Below are 19,992 nucleotides of genomic sequence, written 5' to 3' on the forward strand. Positions count from 1 at the left end.
CCGAAAAATCAAATATAACCACAGTGCACTGCAGGATGATTATCTCTTACACCACTTAGGACATGCTGGACAACAGCTGAGCAACACTCCCCAACTGATTTTATCTGCTCACACATATACAAGTGAGCCAGGGTTATCACTAGCAGACATCGCCCTCTCCACTGAATAAGTAAGGTTAAAAAACTCTGCGCAACCCATCGGATGTAATCGGCAATGTGTGGTCATGAAGTAGAGAACGCCAACTTCACGAGGTTGTTTCGTGTCGTATTCGTTTAGTTTGCATACAAGAATAAAAGTACAGATTTAGCTAAATGAATATGATCAAGCAAAAATCAAGTTCCACATTAGATTTAAAAAATAAATATATGTGAAGACAGCATTTACCATGCTTCAGAAATGACAGTCTTCTTCCGAAGGTGACTTCCATGTGAGACTGGAAACTCCCTGGCCTAAGGGAAACAGGGTTTCTTCCTCCAGTGTTATTTCAGCTCTCGAAGCACTCAGTACAACTGCCCTGTCCAGCTTCCTTCTCTTTCTGTTCTACCTCACAGCGGATGCCCCCCCCCCCGCGCGCCCAGTCCAATGCACACACTCTCCCAGATCCCTAACGATCCAGCAACACAATACAAACACACACAGTCCACACCAGGCAGACAGCAGGGGGAAGCCATTGTTTTTCTGTGTGCTTTTTACATTTGTGTAACACTAAGACTGTATCGGAGAGTGAAGGACATCTGCACAAGTCATGATGCTCAATATTTCTTATTTTCAGGCCATTCCAACATCTGAGGGGTGCAAAAGATCGGATTCCTGCAAACAGCTTTAAATTCCATGATGTTTCCATTTTGAGATAAAAAAGAAAAAAAAAACGAAATACATTTATCTTAAAACAGCAGCTTCAGCATAAACTCTCAGCCCAATCTCAGCTTCCATCGCACTGCCTGAGGGTGCGACTGAAGACAGAAAGATGACACTTGTGTCTCAAGGAGATAAGACCCTTCTCTAAGGATCTCGAGGGCTTGGCAGGCCCTTATCCAGTAGCATAAACACATGGACACACCCATGAAAATATATGTATGATCACCTTGCTGCAGTGTTTCTGGGAAAGCTTTATTGAATGTTGGGATGATTACAAAAACAATCTGTGCTCCTTTGTTAAAAAGCTTTGTTGTGCTTCAGGCCTTGCACTCGTTCAAAGCCGTTACATAAGAAAGCAGGCCCAGACTTAAACTTAGACTGACAGATCATGCACTAGCCTTACATGCAACGATTTGCACACATCTATAAATGTGCACATGCAAAAAAAACAAAACAAAACAAAAAAAAAAACTCCCGTTCTCACCCTCTTGTCTCTCTTACCAAACAAATACATGCAAAATATTTGCTGACAGGGCTGGAGAGACACGTTCTGTTCAGACTTGCTCTTCAATATGACTTTATCAACAGAAAGACAGGCTTCGTAGTTCCCAACCCTTGGAGCATCCCAAAATAACACAAAAGCAACAAAGTATTCCTTCATGGCCAAAAACCACATCCACGTCCTGGGCTGTCAACACAGAGTGTCTCTCTCTCTGGGGGGAAAATAAAGGACTTTCCAGGTCTAATTTAAGCCACCCTGTGTGTATATCTGGGCATCAGAGGATGCGTGTGTGTGTGTAGCTCTGTGGTCAACATGACAAAGAGGGCTTTCTTCTCTTTAGGGCACTTTTAATCCTGTATCCTCTATGATGTCACACACACTGTATAATCTAATAGAAACAAGGCAGCATAATTTGATTTTCTTCCACCTCACCTTTTTTGATTACCATGAACAGGCCATTTTTTCTGGTTCTAAGTCACAGTATTTTGTCAAGTGTCAAGTCTCCTTCTACTCCCATGAAAGCAAGCCTGATAATGGCTTTGCTATTCGTGCTTAATTAACAAGTCACCAAAGACCACACAGCTCCTCCACCGAACCTAAGATTTATTATACCCGCTCTCCCAGAGGAGAGCTTTTTGGTGTGTCTTTGTGTTTGTGTGCACAGACAGACAAAAAAAGACAGATAATCACTAATAGGTTGAACTTTTCAGTAAGCCTGATCCACATTAGTTTTCACTGTCTTCCCCTCCTCACCAAGGACTGGCCGTAGCATACAGTGTCTGTTATCCACTTCTAATTCCAGCGTCTTACTGCTGAGCTGCAGACCAAAAAGTAGCTATTCACACAAATAAATAGACACAAAATACTGGCCTATGAGCTTGAGGTTACGCAATTGCTATGTGAAATTCCAGTCCTCTTCTTCAACGGAGAGCAGTGGAAATTAAAGCTTAAGGTGCTAAGTCACCATCATGTTTCCACTCTATGACACACTTGTTTTGTTGGCTGTCATGTTAGCACTAACTGCAATGTGTTAAACAGCCCGCTAAACACAATGTAGCATGGGCTGAGTTGCACGACTGTGTGAAGGGTTGTATAAACACGAACCAAAGCTAAGGTAAAGAACTGAATCTGTAGCACACGCTTTACTTCTGTCAAACCGGCTAATTTATTAATTCCAGTATCTGCCCATACTTGCCTGCTATACATTACTCTACATTCCATGTGTTCCCTATCTTCTTTATCATCTTGTTTAGCAACAGTAAAACCTGTGTGAACCTTTGCATCTATACCGACTTCGACTAGTGTTGCTGCACTGCTCTCCTCTGTGCACCTAACACTGCATTGCCTTTATCTTCAGTGAGAAGGGCCAAGTGGAAATAAATGCAGGAGATCAAAATGAAGTTTGAACCAGATGCTCAGAACTGGTCCTGTCAGTGGTAAAAATCCTCCCGGTGTGCCTTTTGAAGTCAGGCTCATACCTTTGGCCTAAGGTGGAGTCCAGATGCTGGGCTGCATGCAAAGGCTTGCAAAAGAAGGGCACAAAAAAGGGGGAAAAAAACTATGGGAAAACAGCCCCTTTTGCTTAGTTATGATGTTTGGAATCTATTGGCCTATATATAAGAACAGTAACAATTTATGACATAAAGTAATGTTGCTTATTTTATATTGTAGTGTTGGGATGGTTTTCAAAATCCATTTCAATGGATAATACATGCCCTTACTTGTAATTTGAAGTGTATTATGTTAAGATTGCTCAGAGTGAGTAATGCCTTTACTTTAACTTTGTGTTAAACTAACATTGCATTGAGCGTAACACTGTAAATGAATCTGGCATTTACTCAGGCTTCTACCCAAAGCGAAACTGAGCCCAGGAGTCTGTTTTATCTAGCAAATACATTTTTCCTTGACCTTTTATTTTTCTACAGCATCAAGTTAGAATGAAAACTAGTAAACAAGATAAGAAGTAGATTGAATTTACACTCTTTTTAGAACATTTTCTTGTCGACTCGACTTGCAACGTTACCTCTTAAAACAGAGAAGCACTACAAAGGCAGCTTTTACCTTCTTTGTTTTCCTACAGCATGAAAGAGGTAAAAGATTTAAAAAAAATAATAATAATCTGCAATGCTAAATAGAGGAGGGAGGCTAGCTTGCACACTAAAGCTTTGTAGTTCTCAGATGGCTGTTTCAAAGTTTCTAGACTTATTTTGAGGGAGGAGAAATAATATTAGGCAAAAAAAATTCCACATCAGGCGTGTTGTTGTGGACCGTTTGTTAGTCAAATAGTGGTGATGTTAATGCTCATGTGTTGACCAGCAGATGTATACAGTTGCAAGCTCATTTGGCAATTTTAACATCAAGCAAGCTAAAGCAACTAAAATACGACTATTTTTAAGTTTTAAAATAATACAGGCAGACATTTAATTGTACCATCTAATTACACTAAATATCTTACCCGACATTCCTTCTCATTCAAAGTTAAGGTTTCTTAAATTCAGATTGTTTCATCTCACATCCCTCTTTTTTATTTCCAGCACACCTTAAATTTTTAAAGTTGTTCTAAAATAATAATGATTCTAACTTTGGAGTTTTAAAGGAAAAGATGCAATGCAAATTTTGTGAGTGGCTTTACTGCAAGCCATATTTTTATATTATTACTACTAATATTGAAGAATTAAAACTGCACTGCAGAGTTCGCTGGATGTAATCAATGGGTCCTGCTTTGAACTTACCACACTTGCGAATCTCTAATTATTCAAGACCTCGCAGAAACCTTTTTGTTCTATGAATATATGTAAATACAATTTTAAAAAGACAGAACAGAAAGTTTGATTTTTAGCACGACCGCATGATATGAAAACACTGACTGCTGTAATTTAACATTATTGGCAGGGACAGTGTTAATAATAATGAAGTCAGTGCTAAGTAAGATAAGGCTAGCATGGCGTTGAGTCCCTTCTCCTGTGCACAGAGTCCCTACAGGAACAGCCTTGTTTGTTATCTCTGCAACATAGTGGCGCTGACAGGATAACATTCCATTTTAATAAAGCTGCAAGTTTAAAGACAAAAGTTTGCAAGTTTGGACAAAAAGTCAGCAGGGCCAATAAAGGATGGAAATGATCCCCATACCACCAAATGACCAAGAGCTTGTTATTTCATACCAGAGGTACATGAATGTGCACAGTTGACTGGTCAAGCATGCTTATAAAAAGGACCCTCAGAGATACTTTGCTCATCTTTAAGCAATCTTAACCAGCAAGAGGTGGATTAGAAAATGATCAGAGAATCCATTAAGATTGCTGAATACAACTAATTAATATGGGACTCATCGTATATCAAACTGTGCTTTACTCAAATATCTAATCACCCTTTCCTGAACATTGTAGCTTAGTTATTAGGGTTTGTAAGAGAGCAGCCATGTTAATGAAAGAATATAAGCAGTGACACTCATGTAAGGCTCCTCGGGCTCCGACCGCTGTATTAGAAATGCTCCTGATCGTTAACAAAGGAATGTAAGGGCGTGAGGTTAAACGTGTCCCATACATCAGACTGTTGCAGATCCTTGTAGCAACTACCTGTACGTTAAGCCAACAATGCATCTGAAGATAACTGCTGATGTGCGACTTTAAGAAGGGCTAATACGGCTCTGAAGAGAAGACTGAAAAGAGCTCAGACCTGATTAGCTGGTCTGATTAACACACTGGCATTGCATTTGAGACAGTGTGCAAAATTCTGTCTGGCTTCACTCATTATCAGCAGTGATCAGTGGCAGGTCCATCAGGGCCCTCTGTCAGAGCAGCTTAACCGCCCCCCACCCCAAACCCCCAACGGCACTCGGGATTAGACACAGCCGTGGCGCCACTCTTTAGACCACTTGTCCTCTAGGTTGGGGTGCTGCGTCCCCCCCCTGCCACGTGACCCCGGTTAATTGGCAGGTCAGTGCCTGTCCGTCATTAACCTCGCGGTTCTTGTTTGCGTTACCGAAGGCAGCTCTCAAAGTGTTACTTCATGCAGAGGTGGCAGATGCTATTAAAAAGCAATCCAGAGCCATTTCCAGGGTTTGATAATTAAAAACAGATGTTCTGCCGCAGACCTGCAGGACACACCGACTCATTGTGTGGTTTCAGATGCAAGGTGCAACACAGGGAGTGTCTTGTGAAAAGACATCCGTGGGTTTAAATATTTCAGCATGCAACACCTGAATGTGTGCACGGTGATGTCCCAGTCACTGCACGACTATTGTGCCAGAAGGGACAATGACAAATGATCTTTTCTTGTGTGGGCAGATTACTTAAAATCAGGAACAACACTCCTCCCAAGACTAGTTCTGCTACTTCTTCTGTTTTTTTCCTCTTTTCTCTGATCATGGTCACATCTCTCTCAGGGAGTCTATGCATGTCTGAAGCCAGTTTTATCTAGCTGACCTTGGCTTCAGGGAGCAAGAGTGTAGCAGGGCCACACAGAGAAAAGTATGTGCCTAAATGTTGCAATGCCTCATAAAGACTCAAGAGAAGTGCTTACAGTGTATTTTCTCTATGTATACTTGAGTGTATTTAAGCAGCTGAGTTCAACATGGATTGCTGAGCTGCCATCTTATAGACACTGACATTGTTAGTAGAAATCATATTTTGTATTAATTATTAGTGTCAATGTTATGGATTTTGGACTCGGGGTTTTTCCCTTTTGGACTTTTGAATTGTTCTTTATGATTTAATGCTCCATTGGCTTCTGAGATTAATTATTCTTGATCACTGTCTTTACTCTTGAGTTCTTGGTATCAGTGAATTGTTTTCAGTTAATATTTTGCTTAGGGATTAGTTTTGCTATTTTTTATGTTTTTATTTTGGTAGTCTTTTGTTTTTAGTATCTTGTTTCGCTTCCCCTGTCTCGTCATTGTGGATTTGTTTCAGCTGTGTCTCTTACCCTGGCGTTTCCCATCTCCCTGGCTTCCTCACGTGTTTATTTATAGCCTCGGTCTGTCTTAGATCACTGTTGCGTCTTACTGTTTATTTTCCTGCACGCCTGCCTGCGAGTCTTTCCCCATTTAATTTATGGATGTTGTTTTCTGCCTATTGCAGTTATTCTTCTTTACCTGAATAAAAGCTTGACTTTCGTTCATTTACCCCGGTCTAAAGAATCTGCATTTGAGTCCACCTTCACACCAATACATGACAAATGGATTAAAAAGAGGCTTTGACATAGCATGATGTTTCACATGTGTTGCAGTGTTGGCCGACTGGATGACTACATCAGCTACCGTGTTTGGGTAGCTGATAGAGTCCACTGTTGGTTGTAATAGAGGGGTGGGCAATTCCAGGCCCCGAGGGCCAGTGTCCTGCAGGTTTTAGATCTCACCTTGGGTCAACACACCTGAATCACATGATTAGTTCATTACCAGGCCTCTGGAGAACTTCAGGACATGTTGAGGAGCTAATTTAGCCATTTAAATCAGCTGTGTTGGTTCAAGGACACATCTAAAACCTGCAGGGACACCGGCCCTCGAGGCCTGGAGTTGCCCACCCCTGTTGTAATATATAGTGAGGCAACTTTTTGTTGTACCCCTGCGCAAATATCTTGACCGCAGGTTGGTGGACTGACAGAGACTGGTTGGAAAACTTTACCCTATCACTCACACATTATTGCGAACATATACCCTTAATTCACGTTCTATCAAACATGTGTGCCATAAATACAATACCTATGGTAATTGCACAGAACACAACATGACAATGGCACCCTGTATATTTGGTATATTTGGGTGCCTTAAAAAGTCTTGTTTAAAAACTTTCTGTTTAATTAAAATTCATAAAACAGAACAAACTGTTCAGATCACACTCTGACCGTTCATGTTGCAGGAGAACTGCATTATGAGCATCGCCTTCCCAAAAAAATTTGCCCATCTTGAAATATGTGCCCTCATAAGACATAGGCCAACAGATTATCACAGCTTGGGGGTGCAGACCTTTCTGTCTGTCTGTCTGTCTGTATGATGCCCACAGCTGCAGACAGCTGTCCTAACATGGCCGCCCCACTCTGGAGAGAAACCCAGAGCCTGGCAAGTCACAGCTCATCAAACACAGACACTGGCACACAAGCGGAAGGAGGGAATTCACTGTGTGTGTGTGTGTTCGTGACCAGTCGAGCAGCTCGGTTTGTGCTTGTCTAAGCCCCTGGGCAGAGGGAGAGGGATGAGAGGATAGGTGGCGGTCAGGCCAACGGGATCTTATCTCATCTCCCTTGGGTGGAATCCAGGTTTTTTGCAGACCCAATGAAGAGCAGAGGAAATTAAAACACTTCTGCTTTTGTTGCGGATTTAAAGATCACAGAAGAATCAAGAATCAAGGGATCCCTTTTATAAGCATAAGGCAAGCAGTCTGTAGCTATGTGTGAGGGTATCTGTGTGATTATTCCTAAAAGACTGGGGTCATCACTTTTCGGGCTGACACAATATCATCTTCCTAACCTCTGGTTGACCTTGAAGCATCTCCGCCTTTGTAACTCAAACCTGCTTCTTCCTTCTGAAGCACGCATCGCCACTGATGTTGCTTTTCCTGTATGGTAGGCATGTTTGAATCTGCGTGAGAACGGTGGCAGGTCTATTTTTTTCCCACACTTTCACAAGAATGTTGTTGTGGGCAAGATGACACATTTTCTGGCAGTTATTTTTTCCTTTAAATCTGAATAATTACACCCCTCAGGACACCGAATGACAAACACTTCAATAAATTTGTCATTATTTTCATTTTCTGCTGCTTCTGTCAGTAGTGAGTTATTGCATTATTCTTGACATCCAGAATTGGATCATGCCAACTGCATTCTTCACTCATCTTTTTCTCATTTATCAGCGTTGAATTTATTTGCCAGGCATTGGTGCTCGAAAGCTGCCTGCTTTTTGACAGCGTCTTGTATCTTCATCCTGGACACGATGCATTCAAGACCCATCAGTGCCCGAATCCCATCCCACATGTCTGAGTAACACATATGCAGTTTCTCTCCAAAAGAAAAAAGGTGTCACGCTTTGCAAACTGACAGTCAGCACCAGCAGATCTCTCATCTCAGTTCAGTGTTTCAGCAGCTGAGAGAAGAACTTCACAGGACATAAAACTTGACATTTTTAGAGTAACTGCATGTCACCTACAAATAAAGACAGTAAACTCTCTGTGACTCCGGAATGACCCATAACATTTTTTTTATACAAGCTCATCAAAAAACTAAAGAAACTACCATGTAACAGCATGTTTACAGCAGCAGCCTTGATTTTTTTCTGAGTAAATAACCTTCTCCAAAACCCTGAGAGATAAAGAAGAAACCGGAACTGTCCTGGCAGCCTAATCAGGGAAACAAGCCCACAGCTTTAGTCTACTCGTATTAGTGCACAAAATATTAAATGCAACATTAAAGCACGAGCCACAAAGTTTGGGAAAACACAGCAACTCTCAACAAGCTCCAATTGCGGATCTTTTTACGCATAAGCACACAGCCAAAAGAAATATAAGATGACACACAAGATCTCACACGCCTGGTATGAATCTTCACCTCAACTCACCAGCAACGACAACAACAACAGGAACCAGCCGCGTAGCAATCACAGCTATACTGTCATATAATCATCATCACCATCATTATCACGCAAGATGCAGCACGTTATTAAGGTATAACCCCAGACGTCCGTTCACAATGGATCATTTGCTTTGCAATTATAGCTAAGTGGCAAAATTACGGGGATGCTGCACACGGGATTGCACATTTTGGATAATTTACACCTCAAGGCGTCGACCCAATTAAATATGTCGTTGCGGTTAAATACTTTTCGTCGATTTGTATTCTTGGGAGAGAAGGGGGAAAAAACTCGTGCACTAAGTTTTGCATTTGCCTCTTGGAAGTTTGCAGCACCTGACAGCAGCCTGGTGCGCGCTGTCTCTGGCGCAATAGTGAAACTCCAGGGCGTTTCAGTGTGCTCATAAGAGCAACAATCCATGCATCTTTGTAGTACTTCCACGCGCACTAATATGTGAAAAGGCACTGGACGTCTAGAAAAAAAGAAACCAGTACATTTTCCGATGTATCCTACCTTTTCTTCTTCTCCCCTCTGACTGGACTCTCGTCTCCGCTGTGATAAATGTATTCCTTTGTACTTAAAAGGAAAAAAAAAGTTTATTCTTATTCTTCCGCGGGCTTCACGTACAGAGAGCCATGCTTCCAAACAACCTTCCGGTCCATAGCCTGCACAGCATTAAGAGCGCTCCTGCACTCACACACACACAGAAATCTCACACTGCCAGGATCCCAGCTCTCTCCGACAGGCACCTACAAGTAAACTGAGCCCTTCCAGCTGTGACATCACGAGTCACTATAGCAACTCTGACTCCACCCAGCCGGGAGCCGAACTTACCTGTCTGACTATCTAAACTTCACAACAGAAGTCCTCCTTTTCATCCCCACTCGTGCGCAGGATAAAACCACCAAATATACACTTACCCCCTCCCCTCCATTTTTCTCACCAATGAGAATCGGTGATTGATTCGAAGGAGAAAACAATGCATGTGCACAGTGCAAGCCCACTGTATTCAGAAAGCAAACAAACCGGTTGATCAACCTGGGCAAATTCGATACCATCATTCATGACGAGTGATATTAGGCTATATATGCAAACCTACAGAGTTAATAATCAAGGCAGCGGACTGAAACTGCACCTCATGAAAAGGCATCGCTTTGCATGTGGGCTGGCCCGAAAACAGCACACACACACACAAAATTCTTTCTTCTTTCACAATACCTTGTGCCATTTCCTGGAGCTCCCTGTGGCTTTGTGCCAGTCTCACTATTACCTCGATTGTTTTGGCTACAAAGCCAGCTAGCCTCCCCTCCATCTTTTATCTCCTCTGACCCTGAGCAAACAAACCAGATCAGGTGAGCCAAATGTCCACCTAGAGACTCCCTTTGTGCTTACGTCCTTACTGACTTCAGAAAGGTGAAGCACAAGGAGAATTTATAACCTTTAAAAGTTCCCACATAACAGTGGGAAAGGCATATTTCACACAAACGCATATTTTAATACTAACACCTGTTAATTAAATAATGGATACCAAAACAGGAAAGTATGACCCGCTGGTTTGGAGGATTCTTTTTTTCCCCTTTAACTCCTTCATAAAAATACAACCTCATTGCTCCACAGCAGCTGTGGGAGGGAAATGTGACAGGCAGATTTATTGGACACATTTCACATCTAACCTGCAGCAACAAAACAGGAAGGAAAGAGTTGTGTTATAAAACTGCAGTTTATAAAGGAACTGAAAACTATCTATTCCAAGACTGAATAAAGGCATTTTCATATCTGTTTATACCTAATTCTGTGGAAACTAGTTATTTACTTTGTGACCTAACTTGCACTATCATGTTGAATATGGTCGTGCTGTAATGAACTGAACCAAATCGCAACATTAAATACAGTCTGATTAATGCAATTCTAAAAAAACAGTATTATTATCTTCTTTTAGTTCAGCTAAAATGTCCTGTATGTACTATATTGATAAGTACATAGCTATATATCACTGTACACAAATAAATATTATATTATTACTGACAATATTTACTGTCAAGTCATGATGTATATAATTTATTCCAACATCTTCTCACTCTGCACTGCATTGTATGGAAGCCCGTTTCCGCCACTAAATAAAAACAAAACAGCTAGTATCCATAACTCGAAATTTCGAGTTATTTTCTCGAAATTTCGACTTATTAACTCGAAATTTCGAGAAAAGTAACTCAAAATTTCGAGTTACTTTTCTCAAAATTTCGAGTTAGCTCTGCCAATCAAAAATATACGTGAATTAGGTCGCTTTCTTGTTACCCGGAAGCATATGGCGCAGAGGACCGCGCACTCAAAAACGGATCCCAACAAATTGGCGCTTTCGCGAGTATGTTTGCTGATAGTAACACCATGTGATTCAGCTAATAACACAGGGATTTCATCATTTGTGAAGCCAGGCTGAAAACACTCAGCAATCTGTGCATTCACGACTGGATGTAATACCGGTAGCTTAGCTGTAGCATTTGTAGCTGAGGGCTTCAGCTTCCGGGTAACAAGGAAATGACGTCATTCACGTAGATTACTGATTGGCAGAGCTAACTCGAAATTTCGAGTTGCTTTTCTCAAAATTTTGAGTTAATATGTCGAAATTTCGAGAAAGTAACTCGAAATTTTGAGAAAATAACTCGGAATTTTGAGAAAATAACTCGGAATTTTGAGTTATGGATCCTTTTTTTTTTTTTTCAGTGGCGGAAACGGGCTTCCATAGCATTGCACCTTTGTATGTATCAAAATAAATATGCTATACATGTTGTGATTATCCGTTTCAATATTCTGTGAAGTACATTGAGAGCAATGAAAAAAACAGAGTCCAATTCCTTGTATGTGTAGACGGACTTAGTCAGTAAAGCTGTTTGTTTGTGAAGTAGAGGAAAAAGTCTTGTTCTTTAACTGTTAAGTGTGCCATCAGCAACAGCACCTACCATACAGATGAATTTAGCTCAAAACAAGGTTGAGAGAAGATTTCTTTTTAAAAATAGGATCTGAAATGCTTGTTGATGCTGCTGAGACTGTTTAATGCACTTATTTATTCCACAGATAAGAAAGTATAGAAAGAAAGTATAGTGGCTCAATGCATAACACCTGTGGGGGGTTCAAACTTGTCTAGTTTTTGTTTATTTATTCATTTTTTTTTTATGTTCAAACCAGGTGCGCCTGGTCGAACAACATAACACACGATGATCTTTCTGCAGCCTACTGACCTGTTCCCTCAGCCTTTCCTGGTGACCCATGATCGCCGAAGCATGGTGGGGGTATTTTTGCTTCAGATGCTCCAGAAAGGCCTCCCTCTTCTTGTCCATGTCTGGCGGCTGCATAGCCAGAATCTCTCTGGTGCTGCGAGCTCCTCCTAAAGTGTGCCTTCGGGGGATTGTGCGGCTGCCTTTGGCGTCCCCTCTTGAAGGGGCAGTCCCATTTGGGGACGCCTGTCTGCGGCTTATGTGCTCAGCGTCCTCTGGGGACGTTACCTTTAGGTTGCTTTTGGTTTGTTCTGAGGAAGGGACACACACACACACACACACAAACACACACACAAAGAGAAAAGGGGTCAAATGTGACGCACTCACGTTTTGACATCAAGAGCGTGTGTGTGCATGCATGTCATTCTTCCATAAGTCAAAAGTAGGGCATGTCAGTGCAAATCAGCCATCTGTAACTTTGTGAAAAGGAAATAAATAATATTCTCTCTTCTTGGTATAACAAAGTCTGTGCGTGAATATGAAGAACAAACATTTTATGCATATTTGAATGACTGTTAGCAACACTGATACACACTTCATTACATATTCATGCAGTTTGAAATTTCTGCAATAAATCCTGGGTTGAACGTGACAGACACAACACTGAAGATGAAAACGCTAAATTGAAACAGCTGTTCAGGTTTCTTTCCGTTACGAAACACAAGGAAACCCAGTAACAGAAGGAGGCACAAATGGAGAAACTCGGAGACGATATCCAGAGCATCTGTTTATGCATCAAGTGCCTCATGAAACTGGGGGAGTGAGCAGAAGCTGCAAGGTGCAATCATTTTAACTTTTTCAGGAATGAAAATAAATAAATAAATGAATATCAGAGGAGCTACCTGCACATGTGGAGTTCCCAAATATTCCATGTGTTCACAGAATTAAAGAAAAGCAAGCAGCCCTCCAGGCATTTTTCAACCTTTTATGTCCCTTCAGGAACATTTTTTTTACCCTTTTATCACATGTTAAAAATACGCAGAAGACACATATTTTATGTGGTGTGGAACCGAGGTAAACACAGCCCTGTACTGTTGTTATGATGTCTTAAATCAATCATTGCACGAAGAGAAGAGAAGAGAAGAGAAGAGAAGAGAAGAGAAGAGAAGAGAATGAAGGAGGTGGTTCTTCAACTGTGGAAAAGAGGGGGGAAAGCAATAAAGCAAGCTGATCTGCTGCCTTGTTTTGTAGACAGGTAGCTGGAGCTGTAATGTGTACCTTTCAGAGGGTAATGACGGAAAATAAAGGACCTCTTACAGAGTTCAGCTCTTCAACAGCTGAAGGAGGAAATTTCGAGTGATTTGCCACTATTTTGCAGGTTCCTTAACGCAGCTTTTCTTGTCTTTTTCTTTGAAAGCTTGAAAGCGTGCTGTGAGCCACAGATGAAAAGGCAATTTCTCGTTTTCTTCTCAGACATGTTTGGACTAAACTAGTTTCGGAGATTTAACTATTGGAGTAATTTGTATTTTTTTTTTAAAAAGTGCTTGTTTTCTTCCAGCATCTACTACATCCTTTCCACCTTTCTTTCAATCTAGAGTTGTGTCTGTTTTGCTCTAACCTGCAGATCTGCAAAGCATAAAACTGCTTTCATCACTAAGCACAAAAGGCAGGCTTAATTTTTTCATAATTATCGTGCGGTGGTGCGTCATGCTCAGAGCCCGTCACCAGCGCACCCACACCCCCACCCTGCTCAAGTTCAGAGCAGCAAGACCTCTCATGTATTTCCAATTTCTATTTTTAACTCCCAAACACAGTTTCCCCCACTGCTAACCAAATTACACTCAGCAGACAAAACACACTCAAACCCTCTAAAGGATGTGAATTCATTTGCTGGTTTCATGTCACAAAGCTCATTACCTTCCTCAAGTGAGCCATCTCTGTCTTCATCTGCAATTTCTTCTTCCATCGCGCTCTGAGATCAACGCGCTCAGTGCCCGTGAAAAAGCGAGGCCGGGGGACTCAGCCAACTGCTTGCTTAGAGATTCCAGACATGGCTCACATGGAAAAGGGGGCTTGAGATAGGCCCTGCCCCACAGCCCCAGGATAGACTGGTGGGGATTTAGAAAGTCAACTGCATTCCAGGACAGAGAGTGACTAGACCCTCACCCCTGAGCTAAAAGCTCTACTGTTGCTGCCATGCATTGGTCACAGACTGTGTAAAGCAAATGGTATAAAGACCACTACAAAAGAAGATACTGACAAGAAGCATCAAGAAATCTTTTTAAAACTGGACACTGAGAGAGGTGTCAAACAGCCTGTGACACACAAAGACATATGCATGCTCTCACAGACAGAGTCTGTTCTTTATCAAGACTTTGTCTGCAGGCTGCCTCTTGTTTAGCTCTCTGTCCCTGTTGAGGGGCCCACAAGACGCTAGCATGCATCCAAATGTGTCATAACCTATTTCTGAGCCACATCCAAACGTCTCTCAGGCTGTGGCAGTGAGCTAATATGTGATCGACTTATCTGATCAGCAAAACAGAATAAGACAAGCATCACTCCTGCAGGTAGTGTTGATTCCAACTGGGAAGTTCTCAGGAGACACCAGAGGCTCACGCTGGCTCCTGATCTTCAGCTTCTGTACAGCAACACAACATTTTGTGCAAATATGTTCGCTGGCTTCATATGTGTGTGTGTGTCTGGGTTTTTTTTTTGTTGTTTTTTTTTAAAGCAGGGGGATAGGGAAGACATACATCCGATGTCATTTCTTTGCAGCTGCTGATGTAAGTGACCGGATCTAAATGTAAGCGAGGAAGGAAAAAGTTGATGTACCTTAACAGAAGACGTGAGGGGATCAATAGCGTAGCTTGTGGGCCGTGTAACTGAAACTGCCAGGCCGAGCGCACGAACAAACATGCGGCAGCTGACCTCTAATGTCTAACATATGGAGACGAGGCTTCTTCCACCCACTTTCTGTCTGCTTTCACCCACCCATGTGCCCAGATGCTTCACTGTAAAAGTCAGAATTAGCCGGCCAGTAGACAGGGAAATCATTGAGTCAAAGTGTGAAAAGAAATATGTGCAAATGAAGTATTTTCATCCAGTGTGACTGCAGATAAGTAGGAAAAACAGTGAGTCAATGCAGCCTGCTGTTTTAACTTTGCAGTAAAATGTTATTTAAAAGCCTTTATTGGCTGGCAATGACAAAATGAGCACTAAGTTGCTTTACTAAAACTAGCTTTGTTGCAAGCTTAGCCATCTCAGTAACATCAGTGTTCGTGTGTGAAAAATTCCTCAGTCAGGACAATGACACATACATCATCCCAAGCAACCACCAGGTCAGTTCGGCTAAACCAAACACATAATTAAAGCAGCTCCTCCAAACCAACAATTACATCCTGCGCTCCTTTACTGACAGCTTTCCAGACCCAAAAAAAATGACCTGCTTCTTTAAGAATGTCACAGGGGATATTCAAGTCAATTGCTTCTCACTCCAGTGGCTCAAGAGTGTAATTCTCTCTTTCACAGCTGCCATGTTGACTAAATGATGGCCCTCTCAGTTGAAAGACAACACGAAGCACTTGTGCATGAACACCAGGTCTTACAAGGAGCAGGGGCGTCCCACTGTTACTGCAGTTACTTTCTCGCCGTCACGTATTTATGGAGGAATGTATCCCTGTGCACACTCCCACTCTCCCCTACTATTACTATCCCATAACTACGCAGTTAGATACAAAGCCCTGTTGTGTGCAATAAAAGCAGGGTTCATGTAGAAATGCCCTAAAGACATGACTGGTGATGCACGTAACCGCTCTGGTCCACTGTCGAGTATCTGAAAGCATTTTTATTATGTAAAACTTATCAGAGTTAGAATATCAGTTAATCCTTCATGTGGAACTGAGCCATGCATACACAGAGGATCTCATTTAAATATGATTACAGTAAGTCAGGCTCCTAATGTTGTAATAATATCCATTTTAACAAGTCATTAAGACTATTACAGAGACAAAAAAAATCCTTGTTTGAATAAACACTGCCTTCGGGGTGTAATGATTATGACCCACTTTAAATTTTTAACCATGCTAGTGGTGAGGGATAACAGTGCTGTGTCATCTGTTAGCCAGTTGGCCTAATATAAAATTTTGCACACACATGCATGAATTCCTCTGACTTCTCATTCAGCCACTGGCAAGACAAATGTTTTACCTCGACATCTCCTGGGTTCATTTTTTTCTTTTTTTTTCTTCTTTTGCACAAATTCTGAACATTAAGTCTGAATTTTAATGTATTTTGTGATTTTATTTATTTTACTTTACCCCTTATGTCATCCTGTTAGAGTTTTAACCTTTTGGTTTTAAATTAAATGTACTGATAGAGATCTGGTAGGCAACTAGCTATGGCTAACTCTCTCTCTCTCTTTTTTTTTTTTTTTTTTTTTTTACACAGTGGCAGTGACCTGAAATATGAACGTATTGATATATAGCACAGTTCAAAAGCCATTCCTCATCTTTTTACAGTTTGCTCCCAAAGACCGAGACTGGTCTTTCAAAGTTTTTCTTTAGACTTTGGCTGCTTCTTCATTCATGCTCAGTCCAGCCTTTGTACCTGACCATGTTGAGAGGAATATTTTTAAGTCACTTAACATTGACCTATCAATCATTCAAGCATAAAAAAGGCACCATGCTAAAGGAATGAACCAGTGTTTTGTCTACACATGACAGACATCTTAGCAAAGAACCAAATTTAAATAGCATCTTCAGGCACTTTGTTATTAGCAACCTGTCTCAAAAACACTTTCCATTTCTTTAGATGACAAATACCAAAAACAAATCTGACAGACATAAAAGTGTATTTTAGGAGGCCAAAAAAAGAAGTGGCAGGTGGAGGCTCTGTCATGGTTTCAGCTAGTGGCCTTGGAGGTATTGTATAAACTGATGGAATTATCAAAGCAGAAAAGCACCATCAGATTTGATCCACCAGACAGCAATACTATCTAGAATACATTTGATTCAGAATGGCTTCATTTTTCAGCATGACAGTAATACCAAACACACTGCGAATGAAGTAGAAGCATACCTGGAAACAAAAACATACACTGGAACACTCTCAGTCCTAGACTAGCCTCAAGCATGGACCTCAAGATTACTGAAGCAATATGGGATCATCTTGACAATGAACAGGACAAAAAGCACCCATATATTCAAGTAAGAGCTTTGAATGCCCTTCAAGAAGCCTGGAGAACTATTCCTGAAGACTACTTAAAGAATTTACAAGAAAGCTTGTCTAAGAGAGTTCAGGCTGCTAAGTACAAACTGTACCATTCTATAGACTATTTCCCATTTTCCTAGCAAAATAAAAAGAAATAAATAGGATGCTAAAGACTTTTACACAGTACTGGAAATTAAATTAAACAGTCCAAATAGTTATTGTCAAAAACTAAAATTTTGTTTTTCCATTTGCTTTCCTATCACTTTTACCTTTTCTGTTAAGACCAGCTGATTCCATGTCCTCCACTTATCACATTACCGTCCTCCACCCACAGCCAGAGCTGCACACTGACACTGCCAAGCTGCAGTCACGGGCTAATGCGAGTGCCATTGGAGGTGACCTTCTGAAAATAAACCAGTTTCTACAGTGAAATCTCGCTGATTGCTGATCTGATAGATAAGCTGTTTCCATGGAGGTAAGTGACAAAGAATTATAAAACCCCTTTGCAATGCAGCTCTGCAACATTTCTCGAAACTAACTCATATGAAGACAAACGCAGGCATTCAAGCATTCGCATGCAGGGGATATCTGACTTCCTGTGTGGGTATCTGTTTCACTTTTTACAGATACGAGGCAGAAAAACGAAAACTTGTCCGGCAAATCAACACATGCAAAATGATTTCTGATACAGAGAAAGGGCCAGATAGACTACTTCCATAAGGAGGAATGCCACTTCCAGTGTAGCTTAAGGCTTGAGGAAACTGCCCACCAATCAGAGAGGCTCGGTGAAGAAAGTGACTCAAAAACCTTCCCTTGAAAATCCTGTGGCTGAGTGGGCTGTTGTTTTGATTCAAGGGGTTGATTATATCATTTTCAGGTCAGGATGACACCAATCTGCAGAGAACAACGGGCTGTTATATTTGAAAGAAAAACTTGCGATCTAGCTGGAATTCATGACTTATTAGGACTTAAATTTTTATCCCATAATTTTATCGTATACATGTGTTGTTTTTGTTGCTCTCCTTCTAGTGTAATACAATCCTCTTTCTTCCTTTGCCTTTGTTTATGTGACTTGTTAAATCAGGAGTGCTCCACAAAGCCTCTGTGTGCAGAAGCGCATTCACCCATAGCTGTGGTGTCCATACGGGACACTGGGCCTGTCATATTGCACCCTACAGTAAATAAACAGCAGTGTTTTCCAAATGTCTCTGGCTATCCTTCCCATTAAGAATACAAAACAGTCCACTCCATTGTGGAGGATTTAAACATATGACATAAACATATTACAACTTACAAAGAAATTCCTAAATAGATTCCTCTATTTAGAAATATAATATAAGTTATTTTTCTATTTTCTTTACATTTTCTGCCTTTCTGTCATTTTTTTCCCCCTCAACCCTCCCACACTTGTTCCCATTGCTATCTCGCACCTAATGAGGCATATCCCAGCTGCCGTGTCACTAGTAATGACCATTGCTCTTCACCCTGTTAGCCAAGACCACCACAACATCTGTCTCAGCTCAAACAAGCAGATACTCAAACTTCCGCGGCGCGCGCCCCGATTGCAATTTTCTCTTTCAATTAAGATATATGCACGTACGTATGCACAGATACAGACGCTGTGGATGTTGTGTGCATTTGAGTGTACGTAGTCAGATACTCTGGCCTTTCCAGACTTTCCACTCTGCTGAAGCCATATAAACAGACAGGGCTGCCAACCTGACAGGCAGTCGGCCAAAAGATATGAGTTACAGACATTTGGTCTCGTGTGTATGTGGCTGTCAGCACTGGGAAAAGTAGCAGCGGTGTGGTAAAGTGGATGTGATGTGAAAACGGTTATGGAAGAGCAGAGAATGTGACAGCTTAGCATTGCAAAGTGATGGTCAAATACATATTTATCAAACTGGATATGCTGAGAACGTTCAAGTAAAGCTTATTGCTGTAGCTGGACTCAATGAAGCATGGCAAACCGATTTTACTGCTTAGACACTACCTTGAAGTGGAATGGCTTATCGCAAGTGGTGGATGAGACTTGCAGATCTTTAACTGAAGTGCAGAGTTAATGGCATCTCAATGGACTACAGCTTCAATAAAATTTAACTCAGGTCAGGTCTGACATCAACATGCATCGTGGGTAATCCGACGAATAAGTGGACAGCTGTTGGAAAAATCCACACAGGTATAGTAGTTTATGAATGATTTTATTTTCTTTGATAGCCAAATCTGGCAAGGTAAACATCCTTGTAATCTCTTTTGTAATCTAAATTCTGAGTAGTATTTGGTTGCAATCAGATAAACATACCATGTGGCCCGAGACAAATTTAAAAAATCAAGTGTGAAGTACTGAGACTCTTCATTTGTGATCGGATCACTGCAAAATGCATCTCAGTACATGGTGTGAGCAGAGCCATAGTCTATGACATAAGCAGGACATGGTCTTAGTTTCTTGTGAAATGAAATAATACTTGAGACCTGATGAAATCCTTGATAACACACACACACATTTTGTTACTTCTTGTCCATCTAACAAAGCAAACAAGAGGGGAGGGAAGGCCAGGAAAAGAGCCATGGAAAGAGGACGCCTATTAGTTCAGATAACGCCGTCGAAAGCATTCAGAGGACAGCTCAAACTAACAACTGTGTTCACTGGCAAG

The 19,992-nt window shown here is 41.3% G+C and overlaps 1 protein-coding gene across 12 annotated transcripts in view; it reads right to left on the minus strand.

Moving 5' to 3' along the window:
- The window catches only part of kiaa1217 (KIAA1217 ortholog), a 119,404-nt gene that overhangs the window by 35,128 nt on the left and 64,284 nt on the right, over nt 1-19,992 (minus strand). For 10 of the 12 annotated variants that reach the window (XM_084939425.1, XM_084939426.1, XM_084939422.1 and 7 more), the window contains exon 2: nt 12,155-12,441. In XM_084939425.1, coding sequence (XP_084795551.1) covers nt 12,155-12,441 — 287 coding nt within the window. The other 2 variants (XM_084939429.1, XM_084939428.1) reach the window with 2 other exon arrangements.

The sequence above is a fragment of the Perissodus microlepis genome, chromosome 9 (assembly GCF_051167445.1).
Source record: "Perissodus microlepis isolate ML-2025 ecotype Zambia chromosome 9, ASM5116744v1, whole genome shotgun sequence".
NCBI classification, from domain to species: Eukaryota; Metazoa; Chordata; class Actinopteri; order Cichliformes; family Cichlidae; genus Perissodus; species Perissodus microlepis.